Source organism: Pan troglodytes, chromosome X (assembly GCF_028858775.2).
Source record: "Pan troglodytes isolate AG18354 chromosome X, NHGRI_mPanTro3-v2.0_pri, whole genome shotgun sequence".
NCBI classification, from domain to species: domain Eukaryota; kingdom Metazoa; phylum Chordata; class Mammalia; order Primates; family Hominidae; genus Pan; species Pan troglodytes.
The window spans coordinates 106,106,423-106,130,338 of NC_072421.2; the positions used below are offsets into that span (position 1 = coordinate 106,106,423).

At 35.8% G+C, this 23,916-nt stretch overlaps 1 protein-coding gene across 1 annotated transcript in view; it reads left to right on the forward strand.

The window, feature by feature from the left end:
* The window catches only part of COL4A5 (collagen type IV alpha 5 chain), a 257,711-nt gene that overhangs the window by 179,761 nt on the left and 54,034 nt on the right, over positions 1-23,916 (forward strand). Inside the window, exons 31-36 of the mRNA XM_016942896.4 lie at positions 792-959; positions 2,324-2,413; positions 3,197-3,346; positions 4,774-4,872; positions 6,243-6,332; positions 6,749-6,888. Of these exons, the coding sequence (XP_016798385.2) occupies positions 792-959; positions 2,324-2,413; positions 3,197-3,346; positions 4,774-4,872; positions 6,243-6,332; positions 6,749-6,888 (737 nt within the window). The remainder of the gene's footprint in view (positions 1-791; positions 960-2,323; positions 2,414-3,196; positions 3,347-4,773; positions 4,873-6,242; positions 6,333-6,748; positions 6,889-23,916) is intronic.

Below are 23,916 nucleotides of genomic sequence, written 5' to 3' on the forward strand. Positions count from 1 at the left end.
AGTGTAATTCTTTTCCCATAAACATACTCTTTTTTAACCACCTTGCTTTTGGGGGAAAATCAGCCTTACAGAAACTTACTAAGGTTAAATATTTTTTGCTGTGTCATTTTTTTTCTGTAAAATCTTGGTTGGAGAAACAAAAGATGACAAAAAATACTAATAGTAACATATTATTAATGTATTATTAAAACAATGTGCAAAACAAAGGTAAAATACAATTTAAGAGGTCCATTTAAGTGACTTATTCAGTAATCAATAATTTTGGGAGCTCATAGAGATGTGTACTAATAATTTATAATACATTAGAACAATGCAAATGTAAGTGTGTTCAATAGACCAGTGTCAAATAATCTATCAGTCTGCAATAGGATTAATACAAATGTTGAGAATAAGCATTTAGAAACTTTTATAGCAATTTGATAGTGTAATTGTATCTGTTGAATATAATAACCAAAAAGGTAGGCTTTTATTTTGCATCTTTGGCTTTTTATTCAGTTTTAGTAATTTTCATTGTATTTTATAAAAAATATTAGTCTGTGATTAACTAGGAATTAAGAAAAGATTGGCCTTTTGCCAGAAATAATTTGAGAAGCACTGTCTTAGAGCAATCTGCTTGAAAATCCTAAAGCTTGATTGTTCAGTTATTTTGTGTGCATGATGTCAAAAGTATCTCTAACTCACTCTTAGGTCTGTTATCTACAGGGTTCTATCACTTGTTTACTAGAAATATAACCAGATACATCTTTTAAAACTGCTTCAGTACTTATTAATATTGATATTGTATTAACTAGGTTTACATGGAATACCAGGAGAGAAGGGGGATCCAGGACCTCCTGGACTTGATGTTCCAGGACCCCCAGGTGAAAGAGGCAGTCCAGGGATCCCCGGAGCACCTGGTCCTATAGGACCTCCAGGATCACCAGGGCTTCCAGGAAAAGCAGGTGCCTCTGGATTTCCAGGTAATTTGTTTAAAGTTTTCTCTGATTTGGATTAAGGAAATTAAAACTAATACGACTCTGGTAGATAATTCCCATGTTACACTTTTCTAGATTGACGTGATCCCTTAAGGATGAGCATTAAATATCTATGACTGCAGGAAGCTCACTTTGCTATTTTCACTGCACATTTTCCTCTGTGAGAGTTCCAGTTATATATTACTGTATAACAAACAACCCCAAAACTTAATGATTTTAACCAACCTTTTAATTTTGCTGAAGATTTTGCAGCTCTAGAATTAAGGGATGACTTGACTGGTTCATTTATCTCTAACCCACGTTGCCCCAGCTGGAGTGTTTGGGACTGAAAGGTCTACTTCTAAGATGGCACTTCTCTGACATCTGGTTGTTCATTAGCTCACATGTCATCTCATCGTCCATGGTACCTCTTCGCATGGCTTAGGCTCCTCACATTATGGTAGTATAAGGCTGGTTGCTCCCCTTCCATGGCAGCTGGCTTCCAACAGAGAGAATCCCACAAGAGAAAAGTGAGTGTTTCAGGAACTACAGGTAGAAGCGGCAAGATTTCTTTTCTTTCGCTCTCTCTCTCCCTTTCTTTCTTTCTTTTTCCCTTTCTTTTTCTTTCTCTTTCTTTCTTTTCTTTCTTTCTCTCTTCTCTCTTTCTTTCTTTCCTTTTCTTCTTTCTTTCTTTCCTCTCTTTCTTTCTCTCTCTCCTTCCTTCTTTTTTTTTTTTTTGAGACAGGGTCTCACTCTGTCACCCAGACTGGAGTGCAGTGGGACATGATCACAGCCCACTGCAGCCTCAAACCCCTGGGCTCAAGCCATCTTCCTGCCTCAGCCTCCTCCCAAGTAGCTGGGACTACAAGCACATACCACCACACACAGCTATTTTTTTTTAATTTTTTTCTTTGTAGTGATGGGGTCTCACTATGTTGCCCAGGCTGCTCTCAAACTCCTGTCCTCGAGCAATCCTCCCACCTCAACCTCCCAAAGTGCTAGGATTATAGGCATGAGCCACTGTGACTGGCCTGCAAGACTTCTTTTGATCTAGGCTTGGGAGTCACACAATGTCATTTAGTCAAGTGTGAGGTACAGAATCAACCCTAGTTCCAGGTGAGGGTTTTATAGTAGATTGTACATACTGGGACATATGGTTCACTGGGGGGCCATCTTTAGAGATTAGCTACCAGACTGAGTCTCCTTATTCATGGGTATCAGCAGTAGTGGGCACTATGGTCAAAAAGTCTAAAACTTAACAGTGCCTTACCTCCAACCCTCAATAGTTTTCTAGTTGACATCTTATAACTTACTTTTTATGTTCCCTAAGTCAAAGAAAGGCAAACATTACTTATTGATATTCTTCAAAGGTACCAAAGGTGAAATGGGTATGATGGGACCTCCAGGCCCACCAGGACCTTTGGGAATTCCTGGCAGGAGTGGTGTACCTGGTCTTAAAGGTAATAATCAAGGTTTGCTGCCAGACGTATGTGAGAGGGAAAATTAAATATAGCTTTATGTCAGTACAGAATATTTTTGTTGACTATTTTAAAATGAGCAATGGTTACTTGTGTTTCTATGTAACATGGCATTTAAATAGGTCTTGTTTTCAATTTGGTTACATGCTTAGTTTGGATACCATGATACATGGTAAATGCTTAGCTCAAAATAACAAAATATAAGGATTAAACATTAATTTTTTTGTTTGTCTTTTGAGACGGAGTCTCGCTCTGTTGCCCAGGCTGGAGTGCAATGGTGCGATCTCAGCTCACTCCAAATTCCATCTCCTGGGTTCACACTATTCTCCTGCCTCAGCCTCCCGAGTAGCTGGGAGTACAGGCGCCTGCCACCACGCCTGGCTAATATTTTTTTGTATTTTTAATAGAGAAGGATTTTCACCATGTTAGCAAGGATGGTCTCGATCTTCTGACCTCGTGATCTGCCCACCTCAGCCTCCCAAAGTGCTGGGATTACAGGCTTGAGCCACCATGCCCGTCTGGATTAAGCATTAATTTTTTTATAGTCGGCCTCTATCGTTGTCAAGGAATTCCAGATGGAGGGATTGTTATCTGAGTATAAAAATGTGTATGCACTCAAGTAATTCATAGAGTACATCCAAGGTGCATAAATGTTTTGAGTGGCCAGTGGCCTACTCAACTATGAAACATATCAATAATCTTTATATGCATTAATCTTTGATGGATAAAATTGATATATTGTGTTTTCACACACATTGATTTTAGGTGATGATGGCTTGCAGGGTCAGCCAGGACTTCCTGGCCCTGCAGGAGAAAAAGGTAGTAAAGGAGAGCCTGGCCTTCCAGGCCCTCCTGGACCAATGGATCCAAATCTTCTGGGCTCAAAAGGAGAGAAGGGGGAACCTGGCTTACCAGGTGAGTGAATGAATTTATTTATGAATATTTTTCCTGATATATCTGAAGTTTAATTTTTAAATAGCATGAAAAGTGACTTATAATACAGAATTCACCAACAAAGGCACTTAAATGCATCAAATTTTGGTAACAAATATTAATTTTCACTTCATTCATACTGTTTCACCAGTCAACTTTTGTTTGAGTATTTTCTTTATAGTTTACCTATCACGAGCTTTACCTAACCACTAGTGAGGTTTTAAAATAGACTTAGGCAGTCAACTACTAGCTTTCTAAAAAGTAATACAGGAAAAGGATATATAGCCACGATCACTTGAAAAACAAATTTCAGTGTTTAGGAAATTTGCTAGTCCTTTCATTTTTTTCTCCTTGATACCAGATAAGGATGAATGGTACATTGTTGTACTGCAGTATTTTGATATCCATATCATACTTGGCTTTCAAATACAGTTCACCGTTATTCTACTTTGGCAGAATAAACAAGTATTGGACTATGAACAGCCAAGTTCAGCCCGAGGGGAAGTCACTGAAAGTAGATCTAGGGAACAATTGTGTCCATATAGTTATTTTATTAGAAACAAATACAGCGTAAAATATTACGTGGGGTTTTCAATAAAAAAAAAACCTTTTCCTTTTTATAGAAGTATAACATGTTCATAACAAAACATCATAAAATATGGATAAGCATAAATCATTATATAAAGCACTTGGCACCCAATCTATATAGAATAGCCTTTCAAGCAATATGGAATGTTAAAACTAGCTATATCTGTGTATCTGCAGCTTATAGTAAAGTTTGTGGCTCTTTGTACGTTCTATCCATCAATATTGTCAGTTCATGTGTATGTGTATGTGTATGTGTATGTGTATGTGAGTGTACACAGATGTTAACAGTTTCCCTATGAGCAGGATTTGGTGGGATTTTTCCTCAAAAAAGAATTAAAAATATTAATGCAGTGTTGTATATAGTCAAGAAAGAGGCAGGGTCACCTAATTTTTTATGGAATGACTTTCTTGGCTTACCCCTTGCAAGGCTTCTTTTCTGTTTCAATTATGCTTCCTGTATAATAGGGGCAGTAAACTATACTTGACCTCTACTATAGGCTTATTAAATATAGTCAGAATCTAAGAGATAACCTAGAGATTATCTGTCCTTATTCCTTATTTCTTCATTTCCATTGTAAGAAAATGAGGCCCAAAATAGGAAAGTGATTTCACTACTGAGTGCTCTGAATTTCTTGATGGTAGGTAACTAAAAAGTGAAGGATTTTCGTGTGAGTCCAGTGCTAATAGCTCATACTATATCAGAATATCACCAGTTCCTCTAATTCACTTATAGTTTAACACTTGAGTAGCTTGCTTTGCCAAAGTTATTTCATGGATGAGTAATATCATCCTAACTTGCCTCTTCTACTCATTCTTGGAAGGTATACCTGGAGTTTCAGGGCCAAAAGGTTATCAGGGTTTGCCTGGAGACCCAGGGCAACCTGGACTGAGTGGACAACCTGGATTACCAGGACCACCAGGTAAGTGTGATAGGCCATTTGTAGCAATTGCTTAGCTGACACTGAATTCTGGATAAATAATTATGTGTTTGTCATGTTTGAAGATGCTGTGGATTTGATCATGGTAATAAGCTTGGGTAGCTACTGAAATATGGAGCTCACTTTCGGCAAAAATATTGCCCTTTGGCTCTAGTTTCAGCAGTCCAGATTTTATAGGATATTTTGCCTTGATTATTCAGTTTCTTCTTTTTGTGGCAGCAGGGTATACACAGAATCAGAAGTGTGATCCAAATAAGGTGTTGTGTTTTGTTACATACATTGCAAAATATATAAATGAGACAATTATCTCATGAAGGCCTGAAGAATTCATCTTGTCCTGCTTTTTTTTCTTTCTGCCTTTAGACAAGTCAGTCATTAAACCATGTAAAACAGATGGCTATTGATTCTATTTTTTTAAATTTCTAGGCATGAAAATTTCACAAATTCTCTTGGTAGTCAGTTACAGCATTAATCACTCTTAGAGTCGACATTTTTTAAAATCCTACTAAAACTCTTTCTTGTTTCTTCTTCAGCCACTTTCTTTTAGTTTGTTTCCTAAGGAAATAAAGAGCAGCAGTCCCCATTCTTACAAAGTCCCTTAAGTTCGGTTATTTGCTCTAGACTCCATACTACATGGCCTTGATATAGTTGGAAAGAGAAACTCCCTTCCTATCTCTCCCTCACATCTTCTGCATTCTCTTTTCCAAGTTAGAAGTCATTGTAAAGGAAAAAAATAAAATAAAAAAAGTTTAAGGCAATACTGTGGTCCTAGGAAAAAACCCAGATGACATCACAGAGCTCAAGCACCTATGTGCTAGGAAAAATGTACAAACAGAGCAGCCATGCCTGTTCAGGTCACTGCCCAGTATCTGTCCACCACCTCTAATCTCTCCCTGGCCTAATGTACTAAACTATATCATAACAGGTTACCACCTTTTCTCTTTCTGATCTCATATAATCACGCTCTACATGAGAAGCCCATTTCTGAATCTTTTAAAAAACAGACTTATTATATTGGATTTATCTGTGAAAATACATTAAGGGTAGTTGTACACATACAGCAAATAGCACTTCAGGTGATTGGAATTGTTTTAGGGAAAGAAACAAGGTGTTCTGGTAACTTTTTAATTTTTTTTTAAAGTTATATTAGGAGACCTCTATTACCATGGTTATATTGTAATATGTTCCCAAGGAGATGTTTTATGTTGGGTTCTATCTGTGGACCTTAATCATATATTCAGATTTAATCCATCTAATCCCATGTTTACATTTTAATGACTATCCATTCCCATGAAACCAGACAACCCCAATATTGCTACATTGTCTTAATTTTACCAATTTGACTTTTCTAGGTCCCAAAGGTAACCCTGGTCTCCCTGGACAGCCAGGTCTTATAGGACCTCCTGGACTTAAAGGAACCATCGGTGATATGGGTTTTCCAGGTGAGTGATGAAAATCTTCCAAATATTTAGTCCCATTAATGAAAGGTGGTTCAATATCTCTTTTTTTTGTCAGAAAAGAGGCTGGTGTTGATAGAATCAGACTGAAACAATATCTGAGGTAATCAGCGGGTAGTGTTCTCTTGTTACACAAATATTTAAAATGGGAATTAAGGGACAAAATTGTAGAAACCTTAAAAGTTATAATTCACAAACATCTTTTCTCCAGCTATACCCCCTTTTATTTAAACTTCCTTTAAAAGTAGGCTTTTATATAATTGTGTTTGTGAGGCTCATTATTATCTAACTCAGAGTTTGCGGAGCTTTTTAAAAATCTTTTTGCTTGGTCATATGCATCTTAGATAATCCACAAGTAAAGCATATTTTGTAAAATATTATATACCACATATTTTCAACAGGGCCTCAGGGTGTGGAAGGGCCTCCTGGACCTTCTGGAGTTCCTGGACAACCTGGCTCCCCAGGATTACCTGGACAGAAAGGCGACAAAGGTGATCCTGGTATTTCAAGCATTGGTCTTCCGGGTCTTCCTGGTCCAAAGGTAATCTTTGGCATATAGTTTTAGGCACATACTTGAGCAGATATGAAATTTTTTAATACTATGCTCATTCCTAAGTTTTCATTAAACAAACTATAGAATGACATAGTATATTCTGGATAAGAGATTTATTCCTTTTCTTCTCTCTTAGATGATAAGAAGATATGTTTTAGGGTTTGTGGCCAGTCCAAAATAAAAAGGGAAAACTTTCTGGTTTCTTTGTTTTTCTTCTATCTTAATTTATGGATATACTTCAGTAATCTCAATGCCTAGATTTTTCTGGTCTTGTTAGTCCATCCCTTTTTAGTGATGGAGTTGTTGGCCTTTGTCCTAATATTATTATTAACTAATTTGAAAAGACTTATAAACAAAGTGACAGTTAAGGCTAATGTAGTAGTATTCTTAACTGCGTGTCTGAGATAGTCCTCTGGATACAGTTTTACAATTCCCTCTACTTCTCTCTTCAATGTGAAAACTTTGGTGGTGTTTCTCAAGTAATCAAATTTAGAATTTGTTTCAGAATCATTGGACTCAACAGGAATTTATTTGACAATTGTTTAGTTCCATGTCAAAAAGTAGTAACTCCTTAATCATGTAGTCAGACCACAGACCTAAAAAAGTATTAGAAAAGGAATTTTGGTACTCAGTTTTCATGGAAATAGTGAAAGTTCCCAGTGATATAAGAATTTACTGAATTGTATGTAAAGATAATTTTTCTTTTAATATTATATAAAAATACTTTATTTTGATCATCTAATTGATCAATGTCTTATAAAGAGATAATCAAGAGAAGTTTCTGTATGTTCATTCCAGTTTAACAATGTAAAGTTTCTTGAAGTGAATTTCAATTTTCTCTGTTATATTTATATTTTACCAGTGACATTGAATATATGATTTTATTAAAAAATAATATAGACATATTAAGAGTAAGAGTGAAAATCTTCTTCATGCCCCATCATCTTTTTACCATTCCTTTCCTCATAGAGGCCCACTGTCAATAGTTGATATATAAATTTGAATTCCTTGTTCTATACATTTATATATATGCATATAGAGTTTGTGGTTTTTTCTACACATTGTATATATGTAGAATCATGGTATGCATGCTACTCTGTACCTTGCTTTATCACTTACCCCTTTTTATTTCTTTTTTCAATATATCTTAGACAATTTTCTTTGTCGTCATACATTATATCTGTGGACATATATGTAGTTATTTATACTGTATAGTTTCATAAAAGTAATTGTTGGATCAAAGGATAAGTGCATTTAATTTTTTGGCTTTTTAAAACACTTATAATAATGTAACATATGAACTTGATTTTAAAATACAACCAGTATGAAAAGATGTAAAATAAAAAGTCTCCTTTTTACATGTTTGCAAACCCCAAATCCCCAGTTCTTCTTCTCCAGGGTAACCACTTTTAGTAGTTTCTCTCATATTCTTCAAGAAAGGTTTTCTAAATGCATTTATATGCATGCATATATGATATTTCATCAATTTTAATACTCATTTTTTACATCCAAAATATCTAATATTGGAATGCATCTTATTATGATGGAAAGCATATTACAATTAAAATTGTAAATATTTTTCCCCAATTATTGATACATGAAATGATGCTGGACCTTCCAAATGTAGATGTTTTCTCATATTTTAATTTATATATACAAAATTATACTATACATCTGCTCTGTACCTAGCTGTCATCACATAGTAAATCTTGACAAACTTTCTTTATCAGCCTATAAATGTATGCCTTATTATTTTTTATAATTATATAGTATTTTTATGGGGGTTCACTATAAATAATTTAACCTATTATGAATATGAAAATTATTTCTAGGTTCATGATTACAAACATATTTTGCACTGAAGATTCTTATCCATATTCTTACATACATATCTTAAGAATCTTTGGTAAATATCACCATAGAATAAATTCTGAGCAGTTGCTAGAACCCAGCATATATGTGCCTTTTTAATATCTATATTTACTGCCAAATTTTCCAATTAAGTAACTCTACACCTTTATACTTTCATGATTAGTATAAGTGATTTTCTCCTCATTCTACAGATATTGAGTGTTATCAATTTAAAAAATTTTACCAATCTAATGGGTGAAAAGTAGTGTATCATTATTGTTTATATTTGAATTTTCCTGATTACAAGTGGGGTTTCAGATGTTTTTAACTCTTTTGTAAATTGTCTATTTATACTCTTTGCCTCACTGTTTTATGAGAGGACTTGGTTATGTATTTCATACTGATTTGTAAAAGTACATTATAAATGTGAAGATGCATCCACTGTCTGTTATATTTGTTGCAAATATTTTCTCCCAGTCAGTTGTTTGTCTTATAGCATGTTTACTGTGCATTTCATTATGTAGATGTTTGAAATTTTTACATAGGCAAATTATGTACTCATTTATTTATTCATTCACAAAATATCTGTTGAGTATGTATGATTTACCAGGTACTGTTTTAGGTGCTGGAGATACAGCCTGAACAAAACAGACAAACTTTTACTGCCTTCATGGAGCTTATATTTAGTCAAGGAGTCATACAATAAACAAAATAAATAAGTCTGTATTATGTTAGAATGTGATAAATCTCATGATGAAAAGTAAAGCAAGACTTGATGATAGGAATTTCTGGAAATTGTTATATTTTGAAATAGGTTACTAAGGGAAAGTCTCTCTGATAAGATAGAGCAGTGACCACACTGCAGTAAGAGAGTAAGTCATACAAAAACCCTGAGGTGTGAGCATACCTGACATGTTTGAGAAACATAAATGAGTCCAGTGTGTTAAACAGAATGAGTGAGTTGAAACGAAGTAGGAGATGAGATTAGATTGGTAATGGGGGAAAGATTATATAGTGCCTTATAGGTCATCATAGTAGGGGCTTTTACTCCTGAGTGAATCAGGGAGCAAATGGAAAGAGTTAACATGATTGTACATTAATTTTAAGAACTATCACAGCACCTGTTTTGGAAACAGATCATAGAGGAGCAAGGATGGAAAGCAGGGAAACCAGTTATGGTGATATTTAAATAATGCAGGCTAATGATGTTGATGGCTTGGATCAAGATAGTGGCAGGGGAAGTGATAAGAAATGGGCAGATTTTGAATATATAATATATGTCAAGCCAGGAAGATTTGTGTATGGAATATGAGAGAGAGGAATCAAGCATGACTCCAGTTTTTATCCTGAGCAAATAGAGTGGAGTTGCTATATGCTGAAATACAAAAACTTTGAAAAAAGCAGGTTTAGTGAGAAAGATCAGGAGCATAGTTTTTTATTTTATTTATTTATTTATTTGTTTTATTATACTTTAAGTTCCAGGGTACATGTGCACAACGTGCAGGTTTGTTACATATGTATACATGTGCCGTATTGGTTTGTTGCATCCATTAACTCATCATTTACATTAGGTATTTCTCCTAATGCTATCCCTCCCCCATTCCCCCACCCCATGACAGGGTGTGTGATGTCCCCCGCCCTGTGTCCAAGTGTTCTCATTGTTCAATTCCCACCTATGAGTGAGAACATGCGGTGTTTGGTTTTCTCTCCTTGCGATAGTTTCCTCAGAATGATGGTTTCCAGCTTCATCCATGTCCCTACAAAGGACATGAACTCATCTTTTTTTATGGCTGCATAGTATTCCATGGTGTATATGTGCCACATTTTCTCAATCCAGTGTATCATGGATGGACATTTGGGTTGGTTCCAAGTCTTTGCTACTGTGAATAGTGCCACAATAAATATACATGTGCATGTGTCTTTATAGCAGCATGATTTATAATCCTTTGGGTATATACCCAGTAATGGTATGGTTGGATCAAATGGTATTTCTAGTTCTAGATCCTTGAGGAATCCCCACACTGTCTTCCACAATGGTTGAACTAGTTTACACTCCCACCAACAGTGTAAAAGCATTCCTATTTATCCACATCCTCTCCAGCACCTGTTGTTTCCTGACTTCTTAATGATCACCATTCTAACTGGTGTGAGATGGTATCTCATTGTGGTTTTGATTTGCATTTCTCTGATGGCCAGTGATGATGAGCATTTTTTCATGTATGTGTTGGCTGCATAAATGTCTTTTGAGAAGTGTCTGTTCATGTCCTTCGCCCACTTTTTGATGGGGTTGTTTGATTTTTTCTTGTAAATTTGTTTAAGTTCTTTGTAGATTCTGGATATTAGCTCTTTGTCAGATGAGTAGATTGCAAAAATTTTCTCCCATTCTGTGGGTTGCCTGTTCACTCTGATGGTAGTTTCTTTTGCTGTGCAGAAGCTCTTTAGTTTAATTAGATCCCATTTGTCTATTTTGGCTTTTGTTGCCATTGCTTTTGGTGTTTTAGTCATGAAGCCCTTGCCCGTGCCTATGTCCTGAATGGTATTGCCTAGGTTTTCTTCTAGGGTTTTTATGGTTTTATGTTCAACATTTAAGTCTTAATCCATCTTGAATTAATTTTTGTATAAGGTGTGAGGAAGGGATCCAGTTTCAGCTTTCTACTTATGACTAGCCAGTTCTCCCAGCATCATTTATTAAATAGGAAATACTTTCTCCATTTCTTGTTTTGGTCAGGTTTGTCAAAGATCAGATGGTTGTAGATGTGTGGTGTTATCTCTGAGGCCTCTGTTCTGTTCCATTGGTCTACATCTCTGTTTTGGTACCAGTACCATGCTGTTTTGGTTACCATAGCCTTGTAGTAGAGTTTGAAGTCAGGTAGCATGATGCCTCCAGCTTTGTTCTTTTGGCTTAGGATTATCTTGACAATGTGGGCTCTTTTTTGGTTCCATGTGAACTTTAAAATAGTTTTTTCCAATTCTGTGAAGAAAGTCATTGGTAGCTTGATGGGGATGGCATTGAATCTATAAATTACCTTGGGCAGAATGGCCATTTTCACGATATTGATTCTTCCTATCCATGAGCATGGAATGTTCTTCTATTTGTTTGTGTCCTCTTTCATTTCGTTGAGAAGTGGTTTGTAGTTCTCCTTGAAGAAGTCCTTCACATCCCTGATAAGTTGTATTCCTAGGTATTTTATTCTTTTTGAAGCAATTGTGAATGGGAGTTCACTCATTATTTGGCTCTCTGCTTGTCTGTTATTGGTGTATAAGAATGCTTATGATACATCTCTAGAACTCTTCACCCCAAATCAACAGAATATACATTCCTCTCAGCACCACATTGCACTTATTCCAAAATTGAACACATAGTTGGAAGTAAAGCACTCCTCAGCAAATGTAAAAGAACAGAAATCATAACAAACTGTCTCTCACACCACAGTGCAATCAAATTAGAATTTAGGATTAAGAAACTCATTCAAAACTGCACGACTACATGGAAACTGAACAACCTGCTCCTAAATGACTACTGGGTACATAACGAAATGAAGGCAGAAATAAAGATTTTCTTTGAAATCAATGAAAAGAAAGACACAACATTCCAGAATCTCTGGGACACATTTAAAGCAGTGTGTAGAGGGAAATTTATAGCACTAAATGCCCACAAGAGAAAGCAAGAAAGATCTAAAATCGACACCCTAACATCAATTAAAAGAACCAGAGAAGCAAGAGCAAACAAATTCAAAAGCTAGCAGAAGGCAAGAAATAACTAAGATCAGAGCAGAACTGAAGAAAATAGAGACACAAAAAACCCTTCAAAACATCAACGAATCCAGGAGCTGGCTTTTTGAAAACATCAACAACATTGATAGACCGCTAGCAAGACTAATAAAGAAGAAAAGAGAGAAGAATCAAATCGACAAAATAAAAAATGATAAAAGGAATATCATCACCGATCCCACAGAAATACAAACTACCATCAGAGAATACTATAAACAGCTCTATGCAAATAAACTAGAAAATCTAGGAAGAAATGGATAAATTCCTCGACACATAGACTCCCCCCAAGACTAAACCAGGAAGAAGTTGAATCTCTGAATAGGCCAGTAACAGGCTCTGAAATTGAGGCAATAATTAATAGCCTACCACCCAAAAGAAGTCCAGGACCAGATGGATTCACAGCAGAATTCTACCAGAGATACAAAGAGGAGCTGGTACCATTCCTTCTGAAACTATTCCAATCCATAGAAAAAGAGGGAATCCTCCCTAACTCATTTTATGAGGCCGGCATCATCCTGATATCAAAGCCTGGCAGAGACACAACAAAAAAAAGAGAATTTTAGACCAATATCCCTGATGAACATCGATGCAAAAATCCTCAATAAAATACTGGCAAACTGAATCCAGCAGCAGATCAAAAAGCTTATCCACCAAGATCAAGTTGGCTTCATCCCTGGGATGCAAGGCTGGTTCAACATATGCAAATAAATAAACGTAATCCATCACATAAACAAAACCAAAGACAAAAACCACATGATTATCTCAATAGATGCAGAAAACACCTTTGACAAAATTCAACAGCCCTTCATGCTAAAAACTCAATAAACTAGGTATTGATGGAACATATCTTAAAATAATAAGAGCTATTTGTGACAAACCCACAGCCAGTATCATACTGAATGGGCAAAAACTGGAAGCATTCCCTTTGAAAACTGGCACAAGACAGGAATGCCCTCTCTCACTACTCCTGTTCAACATAGTGTTGGAAGTTCTGGCCAGGGCAATCAGGCAAGAGAAAGAAATAAAGGGTATTCAATTAGGAAAAGAGGAAGTCAAATTGTCCCTGTTTGCAGATGACATGATTGTATATTTAGAAAACCCCACCGTCTCAGCCCCAAATCTCCTTAAGCTGATAAGTAACTTCAGCAAAGTCTCAGGAGCATAGTTTTTTGATTGTCAATATTTTGTTGCTGAAATAGGAAATTCATCAATTGAGGGGGAGAGGGAGGAAAAGGTAAGGAAGGCTTGAGGCCTGTCACATAGATTTTAGGATTTTTTGGAAAAAAAGTCTTCTACTTATGAAGACTTCTATATCCTGAGATTATAAAAATAGATTTATATATTTCTTACAGGATTTTCATGGTTTTTTTCTGTACATTTGCATTTTAATGCACCTGAGTATTTCTGTATGTTGTATGAGGTGAGAAACTAACTTTATTTTTTTTCCCAAATAAATATCCAGTTGACTGAGCCTCATTTGTTACAAACTCAATTCTTTATTCACTGATATAAAATTCTATTTAAATTTTTTTTCCAAATTTGTTCATGAATTTTTTTTCTGGAATGAGTGAATTTTAACATTTTACTAATGGAATCAAAATTACCATAATAAATTGTCTCTACATTTTTAATGGGTGATAGCAGAAAAATATGTTTTAATTGGTAAATGTCCAAAGTATATTCAACTCTACAAGCAAGAGGTTAGCTTTTAGTTCTTCTGTGTGACCTACAAGTATATTTCAGTAAGCAAATTTTACACTAAATTTAGAAACTTAACAAAGATGATATTGTGGAAATAATGTAAAGTAGTCTGTTGTTTCTTTCAGATGGCATTATTATACCTTAAAATAGTGACATGTTGAAAAAATAAAAGTTTTTTTTAGCTCAGTTCTATTAGGTACAGGTGATCTTTGCTTTTGCACAAATTTCAGTTATCATTACTTAACACCGATCCACAACAACATTGTTTAAATTTTAGTTGCTATCATATATTAACTCTTCCATTTATAAATCATCATCTAAATAAGAGATGTGCATTACAATCAGTGGACAGTAATTTCACTTCTTTCAAATTCTGTCACTAATTAGTAACCATGCATCTGTTCAGTTCCTGCACTGACAGCAAAGCATTTAGTTGTGTCACCTCCTTGTCTCCCAGTGATAAAGCAATGTGACATTTTACAAAAATGGATAATCAAAAGAGAAAATTAGCCAACAAAGAAGAAAGTGCAACAAATAAAAAAAAAAGGAAAGTGATAGCACTGGAAGTAAGGTTTGAATCTAAAGTAAATGGGGTTATAGAATTAATAGCCAACCATAGAATTGTAGACACTGCCACCATTTGAGAGACTCTAGATATGCAGCTAAGGAACTTAGTGAAGGCAAACTTATCAACATTAATGAGGAAAGGAGCACTGATGAAAGGATGAAGATGTCACAGAGGAAGTGTTGCCATCACAAATTTCACATTAAAGGAACTCTTGGAGATATTTTACAAGTTTGAAAGTATAAAGGTTAACATGCTGGAAGCTGATCTCAGTTTAGAAACAGTGAGACAATTTCTGTGCCAAGGCATAGAAAAGATGTGTGCTCTGTATTGTAAGTTATACGAGAAGAAGGGAGACACTGTTCAAATTACTCTTGGTAACTTTTTTACAATGAAATAAATCACTTTATTTTTCAATGTTTCTAATGTTTAAATTAGCATTTACCAAATAAATATTGGATTTACTATTTTTTATTTCTTTATACATGTGTATCTGACATTGAAACATATTTTAATGTTTTGATAACATTTTTAAAGGTCATAGAATAATCACATTTTCCCCCATTGATTATTAAGATCACTTTACATGATTTTGGTTTGCAGTTTCATTTTTCCAGTTCCACACTACCACATGAAACAAAGAGTACCCATATTATAAAGGAAGAGAAGAAGAACAGTTTTAGGAAATATAATGGTATGATTGAGGGAAAACAAGCATAAGACAAATTTCTGTAATTACTGAGTTGTTAAGAAATAGGAATAGTGGTAAAATATCAGATAGGTAGTTTGTTTTATGGATGTCACTGTTTATGAAACAGCAGCTCTGTTAGTCAAAAAGCATGATTAATAAAGTATACTGAAAACCCCAGACAAGGAGTCAGTAGGCAGAAATTTGAGTCCTGGGTTTGTGTACATGACCTTGATAAGTCACTTAATTCTTCAGTGTCTTCAGTACCTTGTCCATAAAAAGTGGGAGAAAAAAATATCCTACTTTTTGTAATTATTGTGAGGTTTCAATGAGATTAAAACATGCTTCATAAAAAAGAAAAAAAAGGAAAAGGAATGAAACACTTTGTAAATTATAAAGCATTCTATACATAGTATTTCTTTTTATCTAAAATGAAAGGGCTGGAGTAGAGGGTGTCTAAGATATCTGGAATTCTCAAATATAATGACTCTATGGAACTATATGAATCTGTAATGCTCTCTTAATATAGTGTAATTGTTCTAACCTTCATAACTCCTTTTTAAAATCTAATCATACTACAGATTCATCCCTTTCATAATCCCAGATGGCTTTTATGCTGAAATTGACAAGTGTATCCTAAAATTCATATGGAAGTGCAAGGAACCCAGAATAGTCAAAGAAATCTTGAAAAGAACAGATTTGGAGGACTCACTCTTCTGGATTTCAAAACTTACTACAACTATGATACCAGCACTGGGTAGACATAGAGACTGATGGAATAGATAGAGTCCAGAAATACCCATACATTTTTGGTCAACTGATTTTCAACGTAGGTACCAAAACAATTTAAAGGGAGTTAAGGATAGTCTTTTCAACAAATGATGCTGGAACATGGATGCAGCTGGAGGCTACTATCTATCCTAAGCAAATTAATGCAGAAGCAGAAAACCAAATAGCACATGTTCTCACTTAAAGTTTGGAGGTAAGTATTGGGTATACACGGACGCAAAGATGGGACAATAAATTCTGGGTATTCCCAAAAGGGGTAGGGAATGGGGGAAGTGTTGACAAACCTATGGAGTACTATGTTCACTACTTGGGCAATGGGAACATTAGAAGCCCAAACATCAACATCACATAATATACCCATGTAACACACCTGCATACATAACCCCTGGATCTAAAATAAAAAACAAAACAAAAATCAAATCATGCTGGGAAAAGAGGATACCTGTCTGCAAAAGAATGAATCTGGACCCCTATCTCATACTGTATACAAATATTAACTCCAACTGGATTACTGACCTAAATATAAGAACTAAACCATAAACATATTAGGATAAAAGATGACTAAATTCTTGTGACCTTGCATTAGGTAATGGTTTCTTAGCTATGACACTAAAAGCACAAACAACTAAAGAAAAAATAAATGGGGCTATATTAAAATTTAATGTGTTTTCTGTTGCAAATGATACCATCAAGAAAGTGAAAAGACAGCTCACGAGATGAAAGAAAATATTTGCAAATCATATATGAGATAAAGGATTTGTATACAGAATATATAAAGAATTCTTATAATTCAACGGAAAGCAAATAACTCAGTTTTTAAAAGTGCACAAAGTGAATTGGACCTAACAAGCATATACAAAATATTCTATCGAAGAAAAATGCAGAATATACATTTTTGCAACTGCACATGGAACATTCTCCAGAATAGACAATACATTAGAGCACAAAGTAAGTCTTCATACACTTAAAAAGATTAAAACCACACAGCATATATTTTTTAATCATGATGGAGTGAAATTAGAAATCAATGGCAGAAAGTGAACTGGAAAATCTACTAATGCATGTAAATTAAACAAGACACTCTTAACCAATGAGGCAAAGAAGAAATCACAAGGGTAGTTAGAAAATGTAATGTCTTTTTTTTTTTTTTTTTTTGACAGAGTCTTATTCTGTTACCCAGGTTGGAGTGCAGTGGCGTGATTGTGGCTCACTGCAACCTCTGCCTTCCAGGCTTAAGCAATTCTCATGCCTCAGCCTCCTGAGTAGCTGGAATTACAGATACGCACCACCATGCTTAGCTAATTTTTTGTAGAGTTGGGGTTTTGCCATGTTGGCCAGTTGGTCTTGAACTCCTGACCTCAAGCAATCCACCCTCCTTGGCCTCCCGAAGTGCTGGGATTACAGGCATGAGCCACCATGTCTGGCAGAAAATATAATGAGACAAATGAAAATGAAACCACAACATAACAAAACTTACAGGATGTAGTGAAAGCAATGCTAAATGGGAAATTAATAGCTGTAAATACTTACATTAGAGAAGAAACATCTCAAATCAAAAACCTAACTTTACATCTTAAAGAACTAGAAAAAGAAAAACTAAATCCAAAACTAGCAGAAAGAAAGAAATAATAAAGATTAGAGCAGAGATAAATAAAATACAGAACTAAAAAAATCATAGATGAAGTCAACAAAACTAAAAGTTGTTTCTTCAAAAAGATAACAAAATAGAAAAAGTTTTAGCTAGCTTGACTACGAGAAAAAGAGAGAAGACTCAACTAAAATCAGAAATAAAAGAGGAGACATTACTACCAATCTTACAGAACTAAAAATATATGAGACTGCTATGAACAGGTGTTTGCTAACAAATTAGATAACCTGGATGAAATGGGCAAATTCCTAGAAAGACACAATCTACCAAGACTGAATCATAGAAGTAGATTATATGAATAGACCTAAAGTGAGTAAGAAGATTGACTCAGTAATCAAAAACCTTCCAATAAAGAAAAGCTCAGGACCAGATGGCTACACTGGTGAATTCTACCAATCTTTTTTTTTTTTTTTTTGAGACAGGGTCTTGCTATGTTGCCCATGCTGGATGGAGTGCAGTGGTGCAGTTACGGCTCACTGCAGCCTTGTCCTTGTGGGCTCAAGTGATCTTCAGCCTCCCAAATATTTTCCAAACAATTAAAGAAGGATTAACAGCATTTGTTTTCAAGGTCTTCCAAAAAAATTGAAGAGGAGGGAACACTTCCAAACTCATTATATTATACCTGGATTACCCTGATACCAAATCCAGACAAAGACACTACAATAAAAGAAAGCTACAGACCAAAATCCCTTATGAATATTGATGCAAAAAATCCTTAACAAAATACTAGCATACTGAATTCAACAGCATATTAAAAGGATTATATGCCATGGTCAAGTGAGATTTTTTCCTGGGATGCAAGGCTAGTTCAGCATACAAAAATCATTAGTGTAATACACCATCACACTAACAGAATGAAGGAGAAATCCCACATGATCACTTAATTAATGCAAAAAAAAGCATTTGACAAAATTCAACACTGTTTCATGATTAAAAAAACACACCACAAGCTAGGAATAGAAACGAACTATCTACTTATTATAAAGGTCATATATGAAAAAACCCACAGCTAACAATGGTAAAAGTCTGAATGCTTTTCCTCTAAGACCAAGAAGAAGTTAAGGATTCTTAATTTTACTACTTCCTTTCAACATAGTACTGGAATTCCTAGCCAGACCAATTAGGCAAGAAAAAGAAATAAAAGTCATCTTAATTGGAATGGAAGAAGTAAAATTATCTTTGTTCAGAGATGATATAATGCTATGTAGAAAACTCTATAAAGATACCATATATGAGGAAAATTGGTAGAACTAATAAACAAATTCAGCAAAGATTCAGGATAAAAAATCAACACACAGCAGTCAGTTTTGAATGTGTTGATGCATCAACAATGAACATTCCAAAAAGGAAATTAAGAAAATTAAATTTACAGTTGCATCAAAAAGAATAAAATACTTAAGAATAAACGTAACCAAGAAGGTGGAAGACTTGTGCTCTGAAGACTACAAAATATTGCTAAAAGGAATTAAAGAAGACAGAAATAAATGGAAGATTTAATACTGTTAAAATGTCCATACTACCCAAAGCAATACACAGATTCAATGCAACGCCTATCAAAACTCCAATGGCATTTTTTTTTCCAGAAACGAAAAACTTAGTCTAATTCACAAGGAAATCTCAAGGGACCCCAACTAGCCAAAACAATTCTAAAAAAGAACCAGGTTGGAGGACTCATAATAATTTTTTATTACAAAACATATTACAAAGTTATAGTAATCAAAGCAGTGTGGTGCTGACATAAAGACAGCAAATAGACCAATGTAATAGATAGACCAGAGATAAAATCTCTGGTCTGTAGTTGAATGATCTTTGACAAGGGTGCTCAATGGGGAAAGGCGTTCAACAAATGCATGCTGGGTAAAATGAATGTCCATATGCAGAAGAATGGAGTTGAACCATTTTCTTACATCATATATAAAATTAATTCAAAAAAGAATGAAGACCTAAATGTAAGACCTAAAACTATAAAACTCTTAGAAGAAAACATGGGACAACATGCCTCATGACATTAGATTTTTTTTCAATGATTTCTTGGATATGACACCGAAATCACAGGCAACAAAAGGAAAAATAGATTAATTGGACAACATCAAAATGTTAAGCTTTTGTGCATCCAAGAACACTACTAATAGAGTGAAAAGGCAACTCATGGGATGGAAGAAAATATTTGTAAATTGTATATCTGGTAAAAGATTAATTTCCAGAATTTTAAAAAGAACTCCTACAAGTCAATAACAAAAGCCATCAAACAACCCAATTCAGAAATAAGCAAATGACTTGAATAGACCTTTCTTCAAAGATGATATACAAATGGCAAATTAGTACATGAAAAGATGGTCAACATCACTAATCATTAGGGAAATGCAGTCAATTCTACAGTGAGATAACACTTCATACCCATTAAGAAGGCTATTATATAAAAAACAGTAAATAACAAGTGTTGGTGAGGATGTGGAGAAGTTGGAACTCTCCTGTATTGCTAGTAGGAATGTAAAATTGTGCAGCCACTATGGAAAACATTATGGCAGTTCTTCAAAAGTAAACACAGAATTATCACATGATCTAGCAATTTCACTTCTGGAGACACATCTAACATAATTGAAAACAAAAATGGGACCTCAAAGAGATGTTTTTGTAGCCATGCTTCTAGCAACATTATTCACAAGTCACAAGGTGGAAGCATCCCAAATGGCCATTGATAGAGGAATGTGTAATAAAATGTGGTGTGCACATACAATAGATATTTTTTGACCTTAAAATGGAATAATATTCTGATACATACTACAACATGGATTAACTTTGAAGCCGTTATGCTAAGTGAAATAAGCCAGTTATAAAAAGACAAATATTACATGACCCCAGTTACATAAGGTACCTAGAACAGTCAATTTCATAGAGACAGAAAGTAGAATGGTAATTGCTCAGGGTTGGGGGAGGGGAAAATAAGGAGATATTGGCCAAAGGGTACAAACATTTAGTTAGTTATAAGATGAATAAACTCTAGGGATCAAATGTACAGCATGGGCACTATAGTTTAAAATATTGTGTTGTATACTTGAAATTTGTTGAGAGTAGATCTTAATTGCTTTCACCACACACTGAAAAAAAAATTGTAACTAAGTGAAGTGCTAGATGTGTTAACTAATTTCATTGTGGATATGAGTATAAGGTTTCCGTTTGGGTTGATAAAAAAAATTCTGGAGATATATGGTGGTGATGGTTGCAAAAAGTGTGAATGTTGTTTATGCCACAGGACTATACCCTTAAAAATAATTAAAATGGTAAGATTTATGTTTTGTATATTTTGATACTCTAAAAAGCCACATAAAATGAAAATATTAATTAGCTTGATTTAATCATTTCACAATGTATACATGTATCATAACATCACATCATACTATATAAATGTATATAGTTTTTATCAGTTAAAAATAAAAAATTTTTAAGTGAAAAAATGAACAAAGGAATTGCATAGCTATTTCTCTAAGAAAGATGTACAAATGGCCAGTATGTACATGAAAAGGTGTTTAACCTCATTAGTCATTATGAAAATGCAAATCAAAACCACATTGAGATACCACTTCACACTTACTTGAGTAGGCATAATAAAGAGAGAAAATAACAAATGTTGGCAAGGATGTGAAGAAATTAGAACCCTTTTGCATTGCCAGTGGGAATGTAAAATGATGCAGCTGCTGTGAAAAAATATTTGACAGTGCCTCAAAAAGTTAAATAAAGAGTTATCATATGGCTCAGCAATTCCACTCCTAGGTATTTTCCCAAGAGAAATGAAGCTGTATTTCTGCACAGAAACTTGTACTTGAATACTCACAGCAGCCAAAAGTGAAGAAAACCCAAATCACAAGAATGGCTAAACAAAATGTGCTATCCCAGAGAAAACTGAGGAGAGTGAGGATCATCATGGTGGACGGGAGACAGGACTGGATTACAGCTCCAACTCGGACAGACAGAGCAGCATACAGAGGTACGCATTGTGAATTTAGTTCCAGATCAACTGCAACAACAAACCAGTAATCACAAGAGGATACACAGACCCTCTGAAGGAAGTGGACTTCTCTTGCAGGACCCAGGAGACACCCCAAATACTGTGAGTGCCCCAAATATACAAGTGGAAAGTGGAGATCCTTCTCTCCCAAATACACACCGCCACTGGAGAAACTGGAGGTCTGTTTGTGGGAGAAGTTTCTGACCTTACCTGGAGCTGAGTCCATTTAGAGAGCCAAGTGAAATACAGGGGTAGAGGAAGCAGCAGGAAAGGCCCTGGGGGCTTGCTGGGTCACCAAGCAGGCCATTCCTGCCTGGCACCACAGGGATCCATCGGGAGGGCAGCCAGAGGAGTGGGGGAAAGCACCACAGGGAGAAGGAAGCCTCCAGCTGAACTTTGTAACAACTTGAACCAGGCGAGAAGCCTCCTGGCCAGAACTCGGGGGAGGGCATGAATCCAGTGTGCAGACTCCACAGATGGGGGAAGAACCAAGCCCTTTTCTTTTGCAGCTTGGTGGCAGGTAGCCTGCAGCAAGTTCTCAAGCCCTGCTTACCCACCACCTGGAAACAGACTTGGGGCTGTTAATAGGGGCACAGTGGGAGTAAGATCAGCCCTTTGATTTGTGTGGGAGTTGGGTGAGGCCTGTGACTGCTGGTTTTCCCCCACTTCTCTGACAATCTGCATGACTCAGCAGAGGCACCCATAATCCTCCTAGGTACACAACCCCATTGATCTGGGAACCTCACCTCCATCCCCCACAGCAGCCACAACAAGACCTGCCCAAGGAGGGTCTGAGCTCAGAGGTCCCTAGCCCTGCCCCCACCTGATGAGCCTTTCCTATCCACCCTAGTAGCTGAAAACAAAGGGCATATAATCTTCAGATTTCTAGGGCCCCACCTACCACTGGTTCCTCTCCATACTACCACAGCTGATGCTTTCTGGAAAGTGCCACCTCCTGGCAGGAAGCCAACCAGCCCCAAAATAGAGCATTAAACCACCAAAGATAAGAACCCTCACAGAGTACATTTCACCCCCTGCCACCTCCACTGGAAGAGGTGCTCGTACCCGTGGCTGAGCGACCATAGACAGTTCACATCACAGGACTTTGTGCAGACAATTCTCAGTAGCAGCTGAGAGCTGGGTAGACTTTCTGGGTGGCTAAACCAAGAAGAGAGACAATAATCACTGCAGTGCCCCTCACAGGAAGCCACATCCATAGGAAAAGGGGGAGAGTACTACATCAAGGGAACATCCCATGGGACAGAGGGATCAGAAAAACAGACTTCAGCCCTAGACCTACCCTGTGACAGAGCCTACCCAAATGAGAAGGAACCAGAAAACCAACTCTGGTAATATGAAAAAACAAGGCTCTTTAACACTCCCCCTCTCCAAAAAAAAAAAAAAAAAAAAAGTCACACTAGTTCACCAGCAATGGATCCAAACCAAGAAGAAATCCCTGATTTACCTGAAAAAGAATTCAGGAGGTTACTTATTAAGCTAATCAAGGAGGCACCAGAGAAAGGTGAAGCCCAATGTAAGGAAATCCAAAATATGATACAACAATTGAATGGAGAAATATTAAAGGAAATAGATAGCATAAATAAAAACAATCAAAACTTCAGGAAACAATGAACACACTTATAGAAATGCAAAATGCTCTGGAAAGTCTCAGCAATAGAATTGAACAAGTAGAAGAAAGAAATTCAGAGCTCAAAGAATAAGAAAATATAAACAAAGCTTCCAAGAAGTCTAAGATTATGTTAAACAACCAAACCTAAGAATAATCGGTGTTTCTGAGGAAGAAGAGAAATCTAAAAGTTTGGAAAACATATTTGGGGAATAATTAAGGAAAACTTCCCCAGCCTTGCTAGAGACCTAGACATCCAAATACAAGAAGCACAAAGAACACCTGGGAAATTCATCACAAATCGATCATTGCCTAGGGACATCATCATCAGGTTATCTAAAGATAAGATGAAGGAAAGAATCTTAAGAGC